This window comes from Propithecus coquereli, unplaced genomic scaffold (assembly GCF_000956105.1).
Source record: "Propithecus coquereli isolate 6110/MARCELLA unplaced genomic scaffold, Pcoq_1.0 Scaffold270, whole genome shotgun sequence".
Taxonomy (NCBI): domain Eukaryota; kingdom Metazoa; phylum Chordata; class Mammalia; order Primates; family Indriidae; genus Propithecus; species Propithecus coquereli.
This window is the reverse complement of record NW_012148286.1, coordinates 1,292,175-1,309,166: the sequence shown is the minus strand read 5'-3', so window position 1 is coordinate 1,309,166 and position 16,992 is coordinate 1,292,175. Positions and strand designations below refer to the sequence as shown.

The window sequence follows — 16,992 nt, the reverse complement described above, 5'->3', positions numbered from 1 at the left end:
ATTTATTGAGACACTGTGCTACCTACTGATATTTTGAGTTCTTTTCATTTCAATCATTTGTCATTTATTGAGACACTGTGCTACCTACCTAAAGCTGAGATGGTTAACACTGAACAGTTACTTTCTTTAGTGTGTTTAAAGCCTAGTTTGGGAGGAGGGTATTTAAAACCAATGACATGTTAAGTCCTTAACAAAGAGGTGTGAAAGGAGGGATGGGAAGTGCTTGCAGGAGGGTGACTCACTCTCTTTCTCTGCAGCAGAGATTATGGAAAGTTCTCTTACAGTGGATGACTGTTGGCCAAGCCTTGAAGTATGAGCTTGGCTAGAAGAAAAGGGAGGAAATTGATACCTCTGTCAATTCTTGGTCACCACGCTCATTTGGGAGACTCTGCCTTTGCAATCTCAGAGTTTCTCTGTCTAGTTTCTTTCCAGTTATTCACAAGAATTATTTTCTTCACTCTTAACGGCTGACCACTCTCTGCTCCCCTCACAACTGATAGACCTACCTCCGACTTGGAAGTGAAAAGTTATGAGATAACAAATCCTTTATTCCTTGCCGTAGGATTGACATACCGCATAACCAGTGCTTATCTTTCACAACTTCCCTCTTAGTTGAATGGAGAAATATTCCCTTTTCTTTCTAATAAAAATCCCCATCAGATATAGATCACAAGGTCCTCTTAGTAACCCCAGTGTGTCTGTTATCCAGTTCTTCCCAGGCTGCTCTCCACTGATGCTGTCAGCCTCTACCTCTGCATGGATATTTCCCATAAAAAATAAACATGCTCTGAACTCCATTATAAAAAGAAAGAAAAAGGAACAGAAAAATCTCCCTAAATTCTGCATTCCATTCTCCATTCTGCTCTATTTCTCTCCCTGCCTTCACAAAGTTCTCCAGAATTTTCTATGCAAGCTCATTCTATGTCCTTACTTTCCTGAGGCTTCTGCCTTCATTATTCCATTGCAGCTGCTCTGCTACTCACCGGTACTAATAAATGCAAAGGATCTTGTTCTTGCCCTGTCTTACCTAACCTTGCAACTGCAAATGACAGTGTCTCCTCGCTTTGTGAAACATTGTCTACCCTTCACTTTCTGTCTTCTCCTGGTTTCCATTTTGCTTCTTTGGTTTTCTTTACCATATCTTCTTCTGAGCAGTCTTTAAATATAGTAGTTTCTCAAGACCCAGCCCTATGCCCTCTTTCTCCTTATTCTACACTCTTAAGAAATTTCTCTCCCACTCATGATGTCACCCAACACCTGAGTGCTGAGGACTTTCACACGTATATCAACGACTTAGAACCTCCCTTTTGAGTTTCAGACCTGAATATCTACAGCTTTACTTGATTTCTTCACTTGTATAATCCCAACATCTCAGACTCAGCATGTCGAAATCTGAACGCACGATCTTGTCTTTTCTTAATAGTTCTACTTGTGCCTGTCCTCCCTCTTCCCATTTTCTGTTCACAATGAATTGAGAGTGTGATCTTTTCAAAAAACATATCTGATTATGTCAATTCTAAGCTTAAAATCCTTCTGCTGCTCTTAGGATCTCAGGCCCACAGCCTCTCTCCAGCTTCATTTTTGCCAGTTGATCCCAAATTCATACACTCCTCCCAGCAAGCACCCTTAGTTCCCTGCCTCTACAGAACTCTTCCCCAATTGGAGCTCTTCTGTGCATTGTTCCTTCAAGCTGCAATATGCCTTCCCCTGTACCATTCTTCCTGCCACCCCACCCCCTTGTCAGCTGACTAACTAACTCCCATTCTTTAATCAGCACATAGAACATTTATCCTGAGATTCTCCCTCATCATCTTCTTCATCTCCTCCCTTCCTCCCCCCAAGTCTATGTTAGATCTCTCAGTCATATTCTCTTATAGGACATTTACGTACAATATCTTCTCAACATTTACCATGATTGTACTTTAAAAACACTTGTACAAATATTTGTTTAATGACTGTTTTTTTCCATTAGAATGTAAGTTTTTTGAGGACCAGGACAATGTCTGTGATAGGCATTTCTATACTCCAAGCATCTAGCATAACTCCGGGGATGGTAGATCCTTGGTAAATATTTCATTGTATAAGTCAGGGCACAGATTTAGGTGGTGGTTTGGCATTGCATCCATGGTATGAATTAGCTAGAGAGAGAATCAGGGTCTCAATACACAGGAAAACCAGTATTAGGTTGTCTGGGAGAAGACACAGGTTAAGGAGAGAGTTTGGATGGGATTGTGGTTTAGACTGTTGGATTAGAAATGTGTGTGGGACATATTGGCACAGATGTCCAGTTGGCATTTGCTTTCAGGTTCTTCTTTTCAAAAAGCAAGTTCCTGCTGCCACCCCTAGTCACTCTCCTTTTGTGGAAAGGAGTGGTAAGTCTTCTCGGGAAAATAAAAGTTGGCTTAATATTTGTACAAATGACAGCATATTAACTTTTCTGTAACAGATGGGGAATGAGGTAATTATGCATTTTTCTCTGGAATATCCCTCAAAAATATCAAATTCATGTGTTTGGAAGTCATTTCGAGAATTGCAACTTTTGCTTTTGCTATTTTTGTCTAAATTTTTTCTCTTGGCAGAAATAATTCATTTGGACATATCGGTACCACCCATTCCCATAGCAAAAGTAACATTTTTCTATTTTTTTGTTAATCCTTGAGTTTCTTAAGCTCCCACTGTCCTTGTTCCCTGCCAACATCATGACTTTCTGTTCAGTACAGGCCAGTTGGCCTCCTTAAGGTGTAAAAGAGTGGGCTCTTCTGGCAGTTTGTGCAAAGAAAGGGAAAAGTCCTACTCAAATCTCAGTGCAAAGACTGTGACTTTCTTGTTCACAGTTTTTAATAAACAGGCAACATCCAGTTTAGGACCCTAATGTTGACTTAAAATGTTGAATGAATTTGGGTATATTGTTTTACCTCTGTGCTTCACTTGTAAAATGGAGATAATGTCTCTTATTAGGGTAAGAGGATGGGTACTAATACTTGTAAAGCATCCAGCAAAATATGTAGGGGACACATAGTAGTTTCTCAATAAAGCAGTGTGCATTATGTGTATTATTGGTTGCTGCTGTTCTGTAGCATAGCACCCTGGGGCAATAATTGTTAAATTTAATAAGGCCTTAGTTTTCCTGCCTGGATGATGAACTAGTCAAATAGTCAAGGTTTCTAACAGCCTAAGAGTTTATTTTCTTAAGTACTAAGATTTTTTAAGAAAATTATTCATTTTAATTATTTGGATGAAAGTCTTTCTGAAATGTATAATTCCTTGCTCAGAATGAACTGATTAGGGTCTGCTCATGTCTTTCTCCTTTGCAATTAATTACCATTTTTCCATGCTCTGTGTGTCCCCTTGAAATAATTTCTTCATACTGCCTTTTTTCCCTTCAACTTTGTTGCTTAGATTTCAAATCTGATAAACAAGCTTGTTGTTAGAAATGTCTCTAATTAGTGTAATTTTCCCATGAGTAAAGCACTGAGATCTTCCCTGAGCAAGATATATAGGACTTTGTGTATGGGGATTTTTGACATATTTTTGATTGTTCAGGGGCCACTGTTTTATATTTTCCTTTCCTTTCCTTTTATATTTTCCTTTCTATATTTTCCTTTCATGGTCAGATGAAGTTTCCAGATTACAGTCTCCTATGTGAAGTGAAATGTTACTATACAGTATCTATGTCTCCTAAAAACTGACTATAGCAGAGCACAGTTGGTTGGGGGACTGAAGTTTGGAATTAGATTAGTGGGGAAATGAGAAAAGAAAAATACCTTGACTTTCATCAGAGCATAAAAGAGAAAAATGCTTCTTCTTAAGAAAGAGTGTAAGGACTGCATTTCAGTTTAAACAAATAGATATCTTTGGATGAAAAAAGAAGTACAACATGGACCTTAAATAATTTATTCTCTGAATGCTACTCTGTACTTTTTGTTTGTCATATTGTCAACACTCGTGAAAAGAGAGAACATCTAGTCAGGGCAGGGAGGCTGAGCAAAACAGTTTCTGAAGGAGGTCGTGGAAACCAACCTTGAGTTGTTAATGAGAATGATTATTTATTTGTTTATGCTGATTCCTTCATCTAGAAGATTTGTCCTCTTAATTCTACCTTCATTCTGACAATGGCACTTTTTACTGTCAATTCTTAATCCCCTTTGAAATTGTAAACATTGAAGGGCAGGCAGATAGGGGAGGACTCCCTGTAGCAGGGTACAGGAAGATGAACTGAGCAGGTGTGGGCTTCCAAGAGTCAGGTTTCGGGACTCAAGAGGTAAACAGCCAAGAAATAAAACAGAGCTAGAAACTGGTCTAGAAAGCAGATACCCAAGAGGCCCAGACTGCACTCAGTGGGTGGGGCATTATGAGGGGCCTAAAGGTGTCTGGCTGCTGAGGAATACAGAGCTGTGAGGGAACACGACTCAGGAGAGGCAGACCAAATCCCACATGCCAGGAGCAATGAAAGGGAAGGCATACGGGGACAGGTGCTAGATTTTCTGCAGGTCTTGTTGCTTACTTGAGTAAGCAATTGCACTCCACAATGTGAGTGGGCTTCATCCAGTCAGCTCAAGGCTGGAAGAGAACAAAAGACTAGCCTCCGTGAGCAGGTGGGGATTAATCTGACAGCAGACTTTTTAGATTTCAACCGCACCATTGGCTTTCCTGGGTCTGGAGCTTGCTGGTCCACATTATGCATCCGGACTTGCCAGTCTCTATAATGGTGCGAACCATCTCATGGTAATAAGTCTCTTTCTGTGCCGATATATATACACACATCACATACATCCTATTGTTTCTGTTTCTTTGAAGAGCCCTGACTAATACAGGGGTCAGGGGGACACAGAGACAAATGTCTTTGTATAATTGTCAGATCTTAAGATCTATGAAAAAGTAAAAAATCCTTGAGCACTTCCGGATTTTCTTTTGTGAGGAGGAAATGAATATCTGTAAGCCTATGATAACTAAATAAAAACACAGGGTTTTTGATGAATAAAAACTCATTTCCTGCAATCATATGAGAGAAATATGAGAACTATTTGTTAGCATCATTTATACCCAAATACTAGTAATATTAAGTCTAAATATAACCGAAAACTTTCTCAACAACACTTGTTTGATTCTTTTATAATTAGAGCCAGGACTAACAGCTGCAGCTTATAACTCCCCAGCTATTTCGTCGAACATTATTTCAGAATGACCAAAACCATTAAGACATCCAAACTAGTCTTCGTTTATTACATAAAATTGTGCTGATATTATTTGAAGTGTTACATGAATCTGAAATATAGTTCGACTAAGCATCCAATGGATTCTGTCAATAAAGGTTACTCCTTTCTTTCTGAGCAATGACAAAGAGGAAAAAGCAACAAGTTTTGGTGCCAGTTCACACCTCAGGATAAATCCTGACTGTCCTACTTATTAGCTATCTGTCCATGGGCGAGGTATTACATGTGTCTAACTCCTCATCTGAAAAATGGAAATAAAAATTTCTTTCTTTCAAGAGTTGGGAAGAGTAAAGGAGATAAATTATGTGAAATGTCCATGAGAGTGTGAAGCACTTAGTATGTTCTTGATAAGTCTAATTTCCCTTTCTTTTTTTTAATAGTTCATAAGCAGTTATAATTTTGTCATTTGATAATTTATATTTCTGTATGAGTTATAGAATCTAGAATGTTCCTAGTTGCAAAAAGCTTCTAGATCAATAGTTCTATCCAATATTTTTATGTATAAGTAAACTGAGCCCACAGAGGATTTTCTTTGTCTTAGGGCACAAGGCACAGTTGCCGGAAAGCAGCAGATATTTGCTTTCAGAGACAAAGTGGAGCATAGTGAAATAAGAGCTTTGTTTATCTGACCGATCCAGTTTTGAATCCAAACACCACTTTCTAGCATTGTGACATTGGAAAAATTATCTTTGTTGTGTCTCAATTACTTTAAAAAGGGGGTAATAATATGTATCTGATAGAGGTGCGAAAATTAAATGATATGCATATGATACATAAACACAGATTAATTCACACTTAATAAATGAAGGTAATTATAATCTGCACAGTTATTTGATCATTCAGTTTTTAGGTACAAATATTTGGCATTTTCTTTTACCTGATAGCAACCCAAGTATCTGAATTAAAAGTCTTACCTGAAAACCTTTTTTAAGAATTACTTTAAAGCAAAAATGGGAACAATGGGTTACATAGCACATGAATTCCAGTTTAATTAGGAAGCTGTTTCCAGAAGATTCTGAGCAACGTACACATGAAGAAGGATATCTGGGGAGCTGTTTCCTCAGAATTAGTGAAGGTTTTATGTTCATTTTTCCAACTTCTCTTATTAAATCTCCCTGTGAATAACTGTGCAGGCTGTGTGCTGTATGTTGAAATGAACAACGTAATCTGTTGCTAAAAACATTTTTATTCTAAACTACCTGATTTGTATTGAGTTTGTTAGTTTTCATAATACAATGTTACAATTAACCAAACCTACAGACTCATATGCCCCCAAATGATTTTTGAATATAAACTGTCTTCTCTACCACATCAACCTTGAAATTTTTTCCTTTAAAACCCTTCATAATACTGTTTTTCCAAACTCCCTAGTATACTCCTTCTGCAATAATAAGACTGGATTCTTGGTCCCCGAATCGCATACCCTTCCCTGCTTATGCCTCTCTTGACCTGATTCTTAGGCCCGGTGCTGAGCACATAGCAATGGTAAATGTTTGCTATTATTGTTATTATATTGCCTATAAACTCAACCTCTTTTCAAGGCCTCCTCTTTCAAATCCCTCCTCTTTGTTCTAACTTCTTATCTGGCTTCTTTACAACTACTGTTGCAACTAATACTATTTTGCGCTCCATTCACCCACTTTATATACCACTTTAGTTTCCTATCTTAGCTTTATTTCCTCCTCCAGACAAGCTTTTAAGAACTTACATATGTTACTTGATTTACAACTTTAAAATCTATGTTTGGGAGCGTTATGTTTATCTATACATACACAGGTTCGAGGCCACTGAAATTACTCCGTGGCTCTGGGAGAGTGTGGTTTCATTATGAGGTCTCCAGGTTGCATCTCGTTTGATGCCTAGTGTCTTTTGATTTGATGCCACTTGCTATTAGAGAAGAGCTCCTGATTAGGAATTTAGTCTTAGGTATCCTACTCTTTGCTGCCCTAACATTAATAAGACTTAATCTCTACAGGTTTCTCTTTCCATATTTAAGAGTTAAATAATCTTTTTGGCCCTTCTAGTTGTAAAATAATCATTCCATTAACATATGTACACATGACGCTGGCAAGTGGACACAGGGATGTGCACACATTCGTGTTGAGCATTCAGCATTTCTAGGACCGAGTGCCCTATTTCTTCCTTCGCCTGGCTTTGCTTTGGGATCCTTGTTCTCGGTGATGACAGCATCATCTGTTTATGAGCAAAGCTAAAAACTCTAATACTCCTTCTTCTATTTTACTCCTAGTATCAGATCAGTAACCAACTACAAATTACCAGTTAACAAATCTTATATAAGGAACATCATCATTTAGAACTTTCATCTGCAAAAGCAGCAAATACTTCCCTTTGCTCTCCTTATAGGGTATGTGAGAGGACCAGATAAAACAATGCCCCTGAAAACAATTCAAAAATTGCAAAAGGTTGAACAAAAATAGAACGTTATTGTTATTATTATTATTAAATGGAGTAAGCTGGTCATTTTAATAATATCTGCTTTCCAATAGACATTGATTCTTGATTTTCTTATATGAAACATTATTTTCTTCATTAAAAAAATTAGACATCACTAAAGTATGAGTGAACGTGCACTTCTTTATGACAAAATGTGGGATATATAATACAAAAATTGAGATTAAAGGCAATACATTTTACGATTTTTACTTTGTATACACTCTCTATGTTGCCTCATTTCAGGTGCCTGTGGTGGCCATATTGGGTTCAGGTGGAGGTTTCCGAGCCATGGTGGGATTTTCCGGTGTGATGAAGGCGCTGTATGAATCAGGGATTCTGGATTGTGCTACCTATGTTGCTGGTCTTTCTGGCTCCACATGGTCTGTATACATTTTTAATTTTAGTTGTATAATTCTGAATGTTCAGCATTTCTCTAACTCAAACATTAGAAGTGAAAAGGCGGTTTTGGAAAATTGAAAATTAAGCTTCCAGTCTGATGCCATAATCTGCTTAACAATTTTTTTTTAAGGCAAATCCATATCTACTAATAACTTTCACCATAAATTTACCACTTTTAAGCCACTTTGTAAGTAAAAATGTAGTTAAAACATAAAATAAAAAATAGATCAGTTGAAAATAATTCTAGATAAATATAGCAGAAGAGGAATAACATACTCCACCCATAATTAATTTAATCTTCCCATAATTTGCTGATTTGTAGTCCTTCAGTGAACATGTCTAAGTGTACATGATTCACTAGGTATTCATTTTCTTCTTTAGGGCAAATAGGATAAAATGCAATAAATATACTATAGTATACAGAAGAAGGAAAACAACTTTTAAATGCAGGAATGCAATAAATTTCACTGATATATATCTAACTAAACCTGATATTAGTCTTTTTAATGTATTTAAGCTCAGCTAAGTTTAGATGGAGAGTCAAAACATCCATATGTATAATACTTGTACCCTGTAGTTTTGCTTCTTCACAAATACATTTATAAAACATTTTCTAAGATGATATTATATATTAATACTTTTTGGTTTGCCTACCTCACATAAGCACATGGAAAATCAAATAAAATTCCTTGCTCCTGTGTCTCAATTAATAGAACGACTTTATTACAAAAGATCTATCTTTGATTTCCAAGGCTTTTTTTTTAGTCATTCAGCTATGGCAAGCTCAATCTGTCATAATATTGTATCATATATGTCTAGCATTTTCAAGTTTCTGTGTCATTTTATCTTGTGAGTTGGATATAAGTTTCTTCATTTGTCAGTTAAAGAAAATTTGACTCAGAAGCCAATGACTTGTCTAGCATTGCTAGCGGAATATAGAAATTCCGGCTTTTGATCCTAAGAATGCTAAGATTCTTTCTACTAAACCACAATCTTTTCTTGGACATCTATATATTTTATATATAGCTTTGCATTTAAATAACCTATAGTTTCTTAAATATTTTGAATCAGATTCTTTGGCTAAAGAACAAAACCTTAGAGCCATGGCTGCCACCTTCTTGGTATTACCCTTAAAATGATTTATCTTTTCTGAAAGAAGGGTGTAGCCCATCATTATTCTTTCCCTTGAAGGAAAGAGCAGGCATCTGCCTGTTTCATGAGTAATGTGATGGAAAAACTTGGACCCTTACATTAATTCGCCTACTCAATCATTTTGCTATTATTCTTCAGGTGGTTTTCTTTTTTTATTATAGATCCCTATTGTCCAGTACTGACTAATACACTGCAAGACGTATACTTTCTTAAACTCATCTAATAAAGAAAGACTAGTCCTTGGAAACTGATTTAGGGATATAATCGTGTGTGCGTGAACTTGATTAGAGCTGCAGCCATTGCTTTGGTTATAGATTTGGAGCAATATAGTCTTACATTTTCCTGTCCAGGTTCTGAAAACAAGTCCTGTAAAATGTAATTAAAAGAATCTTAAATGTGCACACACATTTATGTATATATAGACTTTAACTTTGTCTTTCAAAGTCTTATTTCCTTGAAGATTAGCCACCTTTTTAAAAATTCCGTGTTCTTAAAAGCTACTCACTTTTAAAATCCTTATAATAGATTTTCACTCACAGACCACTTAATTTCCAAAGTTCTTATTTTACTTGACTTCTTCGGGGGTGAAGAGGGGAGGGAGGGGTCAGAGGTTGAGACATTTCACACATCGACTCATCCTTATTTCAAATTGCTCCTATCGGACCATCTTGGTTGTATTTCATCCTCTGTGGTTGCTCTCTCCTCCATACATGGTCTCTGCTACTTCCACTATTTTTCTCCTTAACGTTGGCTTCCTCCAGGCCTCTCCTTTTGCTCTAGTACATGTATACATCCTTCCTTGGTAATTCCACCAACTTCTACCACTTTAGCTATTGCCACCAAGAATTTAATTCATGGAACCCTAGAATATCTCCAAACTTACTAGACAAAGGAAAGAAAAACCTAACGGATACTGCGAAGAAGCCATCAGAGAGGAGAACCAAGCCAAAATGAGTTCCAGGGGGCAGGTGAAGACTGCTATGAGAAGTAGGTGATTTAATCATGTTGAAAATCTGTGAAAAGCTTAGCATGGGACTGGATTTGGCTAGTGATTTTAATAAGAACTACTAGTTAAAATAAATAAAGGATACTTTTGAACATGAAATTACAAAACAAAAAGAAGTGAACAGAAGGTAAAAGTTCAAAAGGTAGGAATGTGAACCTCCTTGGTAAGAGCTGTCTGTTATTTCAAGCAGCTGGAAAGAGAAGGAATGAGCAGAGTTACTGTCTGAAGGGAATGTAACAACGTAATGCGCAGGGAAGAAGGTTTTTTTTTGTAGAATTTATGAAATTCGAATATTATTTTTAGAAGTCTGAGGTGAAGGAAATAGTGTAGCGAGATAGATGGGAGATAAAGACATAGAAGGATCGTAGATAGGGAAAGATTCAGGCAGAGACAGGACACGAGAGAGAAAGCCCAGGGGAAGGTGTTAACCAGGGAAAGACGAGCTGCTTCCTGAGATAGAAGAGAAGGTGGTCAGGATGATTCATGTGAATGCTTCTCTCTTAAAAAGTATAGGTGAGAAGGTAAAAAGTTCAAAGGAAGGAATTCGGAAAGGCTTGGAAAAACAAATTACACTTCTGTGTTACGTAACTTTTTATATTCTGCTGATACGTGGCCATTATTTGGCATAAATGAGGTAATACGGAAATATCTGGAGAAGCCCTAGACCTCCCAGAAAGTTTTCTGTGATCACAAAATAGAATTTTAGGTAGAACAAAGCTTCCTTTATAACTACTACTACTTTTATGGTAATTATTTCTGAAATTATTTGTGGATGATACTTGTGATTCATTAAATATAAGTATGAGCCAACCTGGAGACATGAAACATGTGAACCAGAGAATTATGACAGTAATCCTATGTTCTCTTACTCAGAGTTAGCACCACTGTCTTCCTCAGCAAAGAGGTTCTCTTGTAACATCCTTAGGGGCTGTTAGATATTGATGGCCATGTTTGTATGGCATTACCATCTAAAGAGAAATGAGAACAGCTCTGCATCTCTAGACAATAAAGCCCAATTCATTAAACTGGCTAAAATAGAATTTGAGAATGAGAACTTTGAGTTAAACAGTATGAGGAATTTCTGGAACATTGGGAAAAAAAACCTAATTTTAACAGAAATTGTCATCTCACCTAGCAGAGTGCTTGACTTGCCTTAAGTAATAGTTGCTTAATGACTAAATAAAGAAATAGATAGTAACTGGATTTTATGGGAAAAATTAATCTAGGTATTTCTCTAGGCTTTCAGGATATTTCCTTCATAAATGTTGAGAGTATTCTTAAGTCATTCCAAATTTTAGTTGCATGTGAGAATCACTTCACTATTGCACTTTTTTTAAGAACAAAAATTCTAAATGTTTACCCCAGAAGGTTCTAATTTAACAAGTCCTGGGTGGCTAGGCACTGATAATTTTAAAACATTGACCATATGATTTGGGGACAGGGATTGAAGCGAAATCTCTTCTTCTCTGCCATGATTTAACTTTTAAAATTTTACGGTTAAACTGAAATGCATTTAGATGGAAAGAATGAAGAGTTCTATCATATAAGTATGGTGAAAAATCAGAGGCAAATATTTCCAGATTTAAGAATAAATAAACATAAGATCGTTTCATTCATTAATTATTTATAGAGGCCCTGCTATGTCTAAGGCACTCACTTTTTGAAACTTGGTTAGTATGGTTGGAAAAAATTTGTTGGTAAAGAGATGAAATTCAAGGCTTAACTATAGAATTGGAAATTGGGGTGATATTTGTGTGCTTTAGATAGTGTTATGTCCAAAGAAGCCAGTTATATCTAAATCCTACACTGGTACAACCAAGGAAGCAAAAAGCAAAGAAAGCAATTTAAGCTTAAAAGGCTGAACAGAAAAACTAGCGATTGCCTAGTACTCCATCTTTAGCCAAACCAAAGCCTAAGTCTTCAATGTAACTGCAACGACACCATGAAAATGTTATCCAACTCATTTTGTGAATTCTAAGGAATATGTGTTCATAAATGCTGAACAAGCAGAGAACATTAACTCAATGCCAATAGTGATGGTATTTTAGGTCTTTCTTTCTCTGACCAGGATTCATATTCCCAAGCCAACTACTTCATGAGAGGGGAAGAAAGAGAGAGAGAGAAAGGAAGAGGGAGAGATAGGATATAAGTGAATGAGTTTACTTTAACCTTCAGAGAGCAGCCATTCTGCATGGAACAAAAAGAGAGAATTGGCTGGCATCCATATACATTTTGGCCCTTTAAAATCATCTATTTCTGAAACTGTGGAATGGATTCCTAGATTTTGAGCAACTCCCAACCCCAAAGGAAGGATTTTCCTAATTTACATTCAGTCAGTGGTTAACATTGGGAGGAAAGGAAGAGAAGAGAAGAGAAAGGCCTTCAGGTTTTGCTAGAGACAATCCACTATGAGGAGGTACTTTTTAGAATCATAAGTTAATTCACTGAAGACCAGCTAAATATAGATGGAGAAGGGAAGTCTAAGCATAATGTAAATAAGATTAAATAATTACCCCATTCTGTGAACAGTAGGAAATGACAATTTCCAACAGCAGAATGATCATTAATCACTAAATTAATTTCTATTGACATTAAATCTTTGGTTCTTTTGCTTGTATTTACCCTGTCTCATTGTGGAAAGGATTTAATGTATCTTATTATAAAATAAAACTGGACTGCATACATTAAAGTTAGAAATGGAAAAAAAGAAAAAAATATAGTTAGAAATTAGGTTAAAAATTCATGCTGTAACCTGTAGCTTTGAGAGGCATGTGACACAGTTTTGAATTTGAGCTTTCCAGAATTCAAGGCAAAATGCAAATTATGTACAGTTATATAATACACATGTTGATAAATTAAGGGTGAGCCAATGGCCCATGGAGGAATTATTCTTGGTAATAAGACCGGTCAAGAATTTCTTTTTAGTGTTCTCATGTAAAGTGAACAGTATCCTGAATATTTCCAGAATTGACCACCTTAGAGACTCAAAAGGATGTTTTATTTCCCTATTTTATGATGTCCTTAACTATAAACTAATGTTATTACAACAATGTATGCATTTATTCAAAGTATGACAAGGTCCAGAAAATCAGATCTTGGTTGATCTGGATGAATCATGTTGTAGACTTCGGAATAGCTATGGAAATGAATGGATGGACTACCCATCTTTCAATCATTCTAGCTTTATTTTCATAGATTTTTGGTGATTGTACTAGGCTTGAGTTCAGAGTAAGTCTATTTGATTTATCTTGTTCCCACATGTTGTGGGAACTATTACGAATTCAATTTGTAATCTCTCAAGGTGTTTTTGTTGTTTTGCTTAGCATGTGTTCCACTGTAGGTCTATCACTCTCCATTTATTAACACGTTGTTAGTCTCAATTTGTCTCTAAGGAATTCTGAATCCAACAAGAAATTCTAATTTATTGTGAAGTGAGAATAGTTTGGTCTCTATGAACTGAAATTCTTGTATAATAATTTTAAAAAATAAACCCTAACATGAGGATTTCTCAAGCTCAGGAGTTTGAGACCAATCTGAGCAAGAGTGAGACACCATCTCTACTATAAATAGAAAGAAATTAGCCAAACAACTAAAAATATATAGAAAAACTTAGCTGGGCACTGTGGCGCATGCCTGTAATCCCAGCTACCTGGGAGGCTGAGTCAGTAGGATCGCTTGAGCCCAGGAGTTTGAGGTTGCCGTGAGCTAGGCTGACTCCATGGCACTCTAGCCCAGGCAACAGAGTGAGACTCTGTCTCAAAAAAAAAAAATAAAAATAAAATAAAATAAACCCTAGCAGAAGAGAGGATAAATTTTAAATTCCAAGTCTGCTGTTATTAATTGGGGAATGTGAGAATTAATTAAATTCACCAGTCCTTTTTTTAATTTTTAAAATAGAAGATTTGAAAGCCATTGTGTGTCTTTAAGACAACAGCTTATGAACCATTAACCAACACAGAGCCTAGGACATAGCACGTACCCACGAAGAGTTAGTTTTCCCCCCTCCCTGAAGGGAAAATAAACCAGTCTGATAAACATTTTTATTTGAATATCAAGGAAACAGAGATTAAAACGTGTGCTAATTTCTCTTTGGTTAGATGAAGTGGTAGAGTGTTTATAGCATTCATTTTATTTGTTCTGTCAGTCCAGTAAACTGTGCTTGCCATATGCCAGGCCTTAGCTGCTATAAAGATTAATGAATAAAGTTCATTTCCTGAATGAGGCCACAATTTATTGAGGGAGACAAACAAGTAAATAGGTAATTAATATTCAATATGAGGTCTACAATATTAGAAGTATTGGTTCACAGGAAGGAGGCCAATAATTGAATGTTTGTTGTCTTAGATATCAAAAACCAAGGCTCGTGGTGATTTCTAATTTCACCAGAAGTGGCCAAATGGCCAAGAGGGTTCACAAGAAAGCATTTACCTTAAAGACATTATTCCTCTCCAGGATTTTGCCTTCAGATTCATATGTTCAGAATCTGAATGCTTCAGGTTTTGCCAGACCTACAGCTGGCAAAGTTTGGGATTTTGTCTAGTTGGCCAATGGACAATAATAATAATTAAAAGAAAAGCATTTGTCAGAATGATTAGGCATTTACAGTAGTTGAAACAGCACATTTTCTACCTGTAGATAATCATCACAGAAAGTCAGATTACCAGATTGCTTGATTAGTCTTGCATCCAGACAAGTCAGTTTATTTCCATGACTCAGTTGTGTTGTGTCGTATGTCTCTGATGGTCTGATAGGGATACCTATTCCTGGCAGGGTAGATAGTGGACAGTAGGCCTAATAGAGCACCTGCTCCTCTGGAATGTGCATGGAAGTCCAGTGTTTCCTCTGAGACCTCTCCTTTACTTTCTTTTCATTGTAGAACAGCTCCTTTCTGATTGATGCATTCTTTCCTTAAATTGGTTAATATCTTCAATCAGATAATGAAGTTAACCAAATATATGCATCATTCTTTCTTTATCTTATGACAGAGAATACCTGCTTTCTTTGGAGACCATTATGCAATACAGTTTATCTTTACTGATTATGTCTTGTTTTCTTTACAGGTACATGTCAACCTTGTATTCTCACCCTGATTTTCCAGAGAAAGGGCCAGAGGAGATTAATGAAGAACTAATGAAAAATGTTAGCCACAACCCACTCTTACTTCTCACACCACAGAAAATTAAAAGATATGTTGAGTCTTTATGGAAGAAGAAAAGCTCTGGACAACCTGTCACCTTTACTGATGTCTTTGGCATGCTAATAGGAGAAACACTAATTCATAATGTAAGCCACAGTTCAGTCTGCAATACTTTTAATGCAGGTAGACAATGCATATAATAATCTTTTCAATAAAATAAAATATGATGCATTTTGTAAAAGTCATGCAACTCAGTCCTTCAACCCTATGGACTGAGCACATTCTCCCGGCCAGACGTAACTCTTCTGCATTTCAAACCATTGCTTACCGATTTATTTGAACTATGTATCAGTTTTGATGTGTGGGGAAACCTTAACTACCCATTCTGCCCAAGAGTGATAATATTTTTAGATGAGGAAGTGAATGCAAGCAATATGTTAAAAGTAGAGGAAGAGTGGAGGTTGCCTGGGAAGAGTCAGAAAAGGAAGTGGATCACGTGGAACTTGACGCATGATGGCCGTGTGATGTTTTGTCTGAAGATAAAGCAGAGGAGATAGAGAAGAGCCACGACAGGGAGTCCGGAGGCTAAATTTCTTCCAGGCTCCATATAGTTGCCACATCGTTTTCCAGTTCAAAGTCAACATAGCCCCTAGAGTTTTGATTGTTTTCAAAATGAAGATGATTACTTCCATCGAGCTTCCTTATTGTTGTTTATTCAGGACCCAGGGATTTCTAGAAATAATAAGACTTATTTTTATTGTAAAAAGTTTAAGTATTTTGATTGGAAGTACTGTTTTAAGTACCTTTCTCTCTGTATCTGTTTATACATTTAAAGTCAGTTCTTTCTTCTGTGGACAGAGAATGAACACTACCTTGAGTAGTTTGAAGGAGAAAGTCAACACTGCACAATGCCCTTTACCTCTTTTCACCTGTCTGCACGTCAAACCTGATGTTTCAGAGCTGATGTTTGCGGGTATGTCATTTCCTTTCTCAAAATATTTCCTGGAGACTTTGCACTGTGGTTTCCAATGATTTTCTTTAGAGGAAGATCATAAGCAATTTCAGTTGCTTATTCTAATACATTTTTTGTAGCATAAGAACATTTGAAACATAAGAAAACATAAGAAAATATTAAGCTACATTTTATGGTTGTAGATAACATTCCATGAAACTAGTGACTCATGTCTCTTGAAGTTAGTGAAATAAAAATAAATCATGAATATAGTCAATAACTCAGTTTGAATTACCTATTTCTTAATAACATTTGACAAAATAATATGCCTAGTGCCTTTAGATAATTCATAGTCTTTTAATTGCTGGCTGTATTTTCATTAATTGGGTAATACTTTGTACAGCAGTAGTCCCTCGGTACCTGCAGGGCATTGGTTCTAGGATGTTGGGTGGACACCAAAATCTGTGGATGCTCAAATTGCTTTTATAAAATGACGTAGTCATAGTATTTGCATATAACCTACACATATCTTCTTGTATGCTTTAAATCTGTGGCCTCCAACCCCGTGGCGTGTTAGGGACTGGGCCTCAGAGCTCCTCTGCAGGCCCCCACCCCTGCCCCCTGTCCGTGGAAAAATTGCCTTCCATGGAACTTAGGAACGGGGGGGCTGCACAGCAGG

The 16,992-nt window shown here is 36.7% G+C and overlaps 1 protein-coding gene across 2 annotated transcripts in view; it reads left to right on the top strand.

The window, feature by feature from the left end:
- The window catches only part of PLA2G4A (phospholipase A2, group IVA (cytosolic, calcium-dependent)), a 158,333-nt gene that overhangs the window by 100,369 nt on the left and 40,972 nt on the right, over positions 1 to 16,992 (top strand). For both annotated transcript variants that reach the window (XM_012647830.1, XM_012647831.1), the window contains 3 exons: positions 7,911 to 8,047; positions 15,285 to 15,507; positions 16,220 to 16,334. In XM_012647830.1, coding sequence (XP_012503284.1) covers positions 7,911 to 8,047; positions 15,285 to 15,507; positions 16,220 to 16,334 — 475 coding nt within the window. The remainder of the gene's footprint in view (positions 1 to 7,910; positions 8,048 to 15,284; positions 15,508 to 16,219; positions 16,335 to 16,992) is intronic.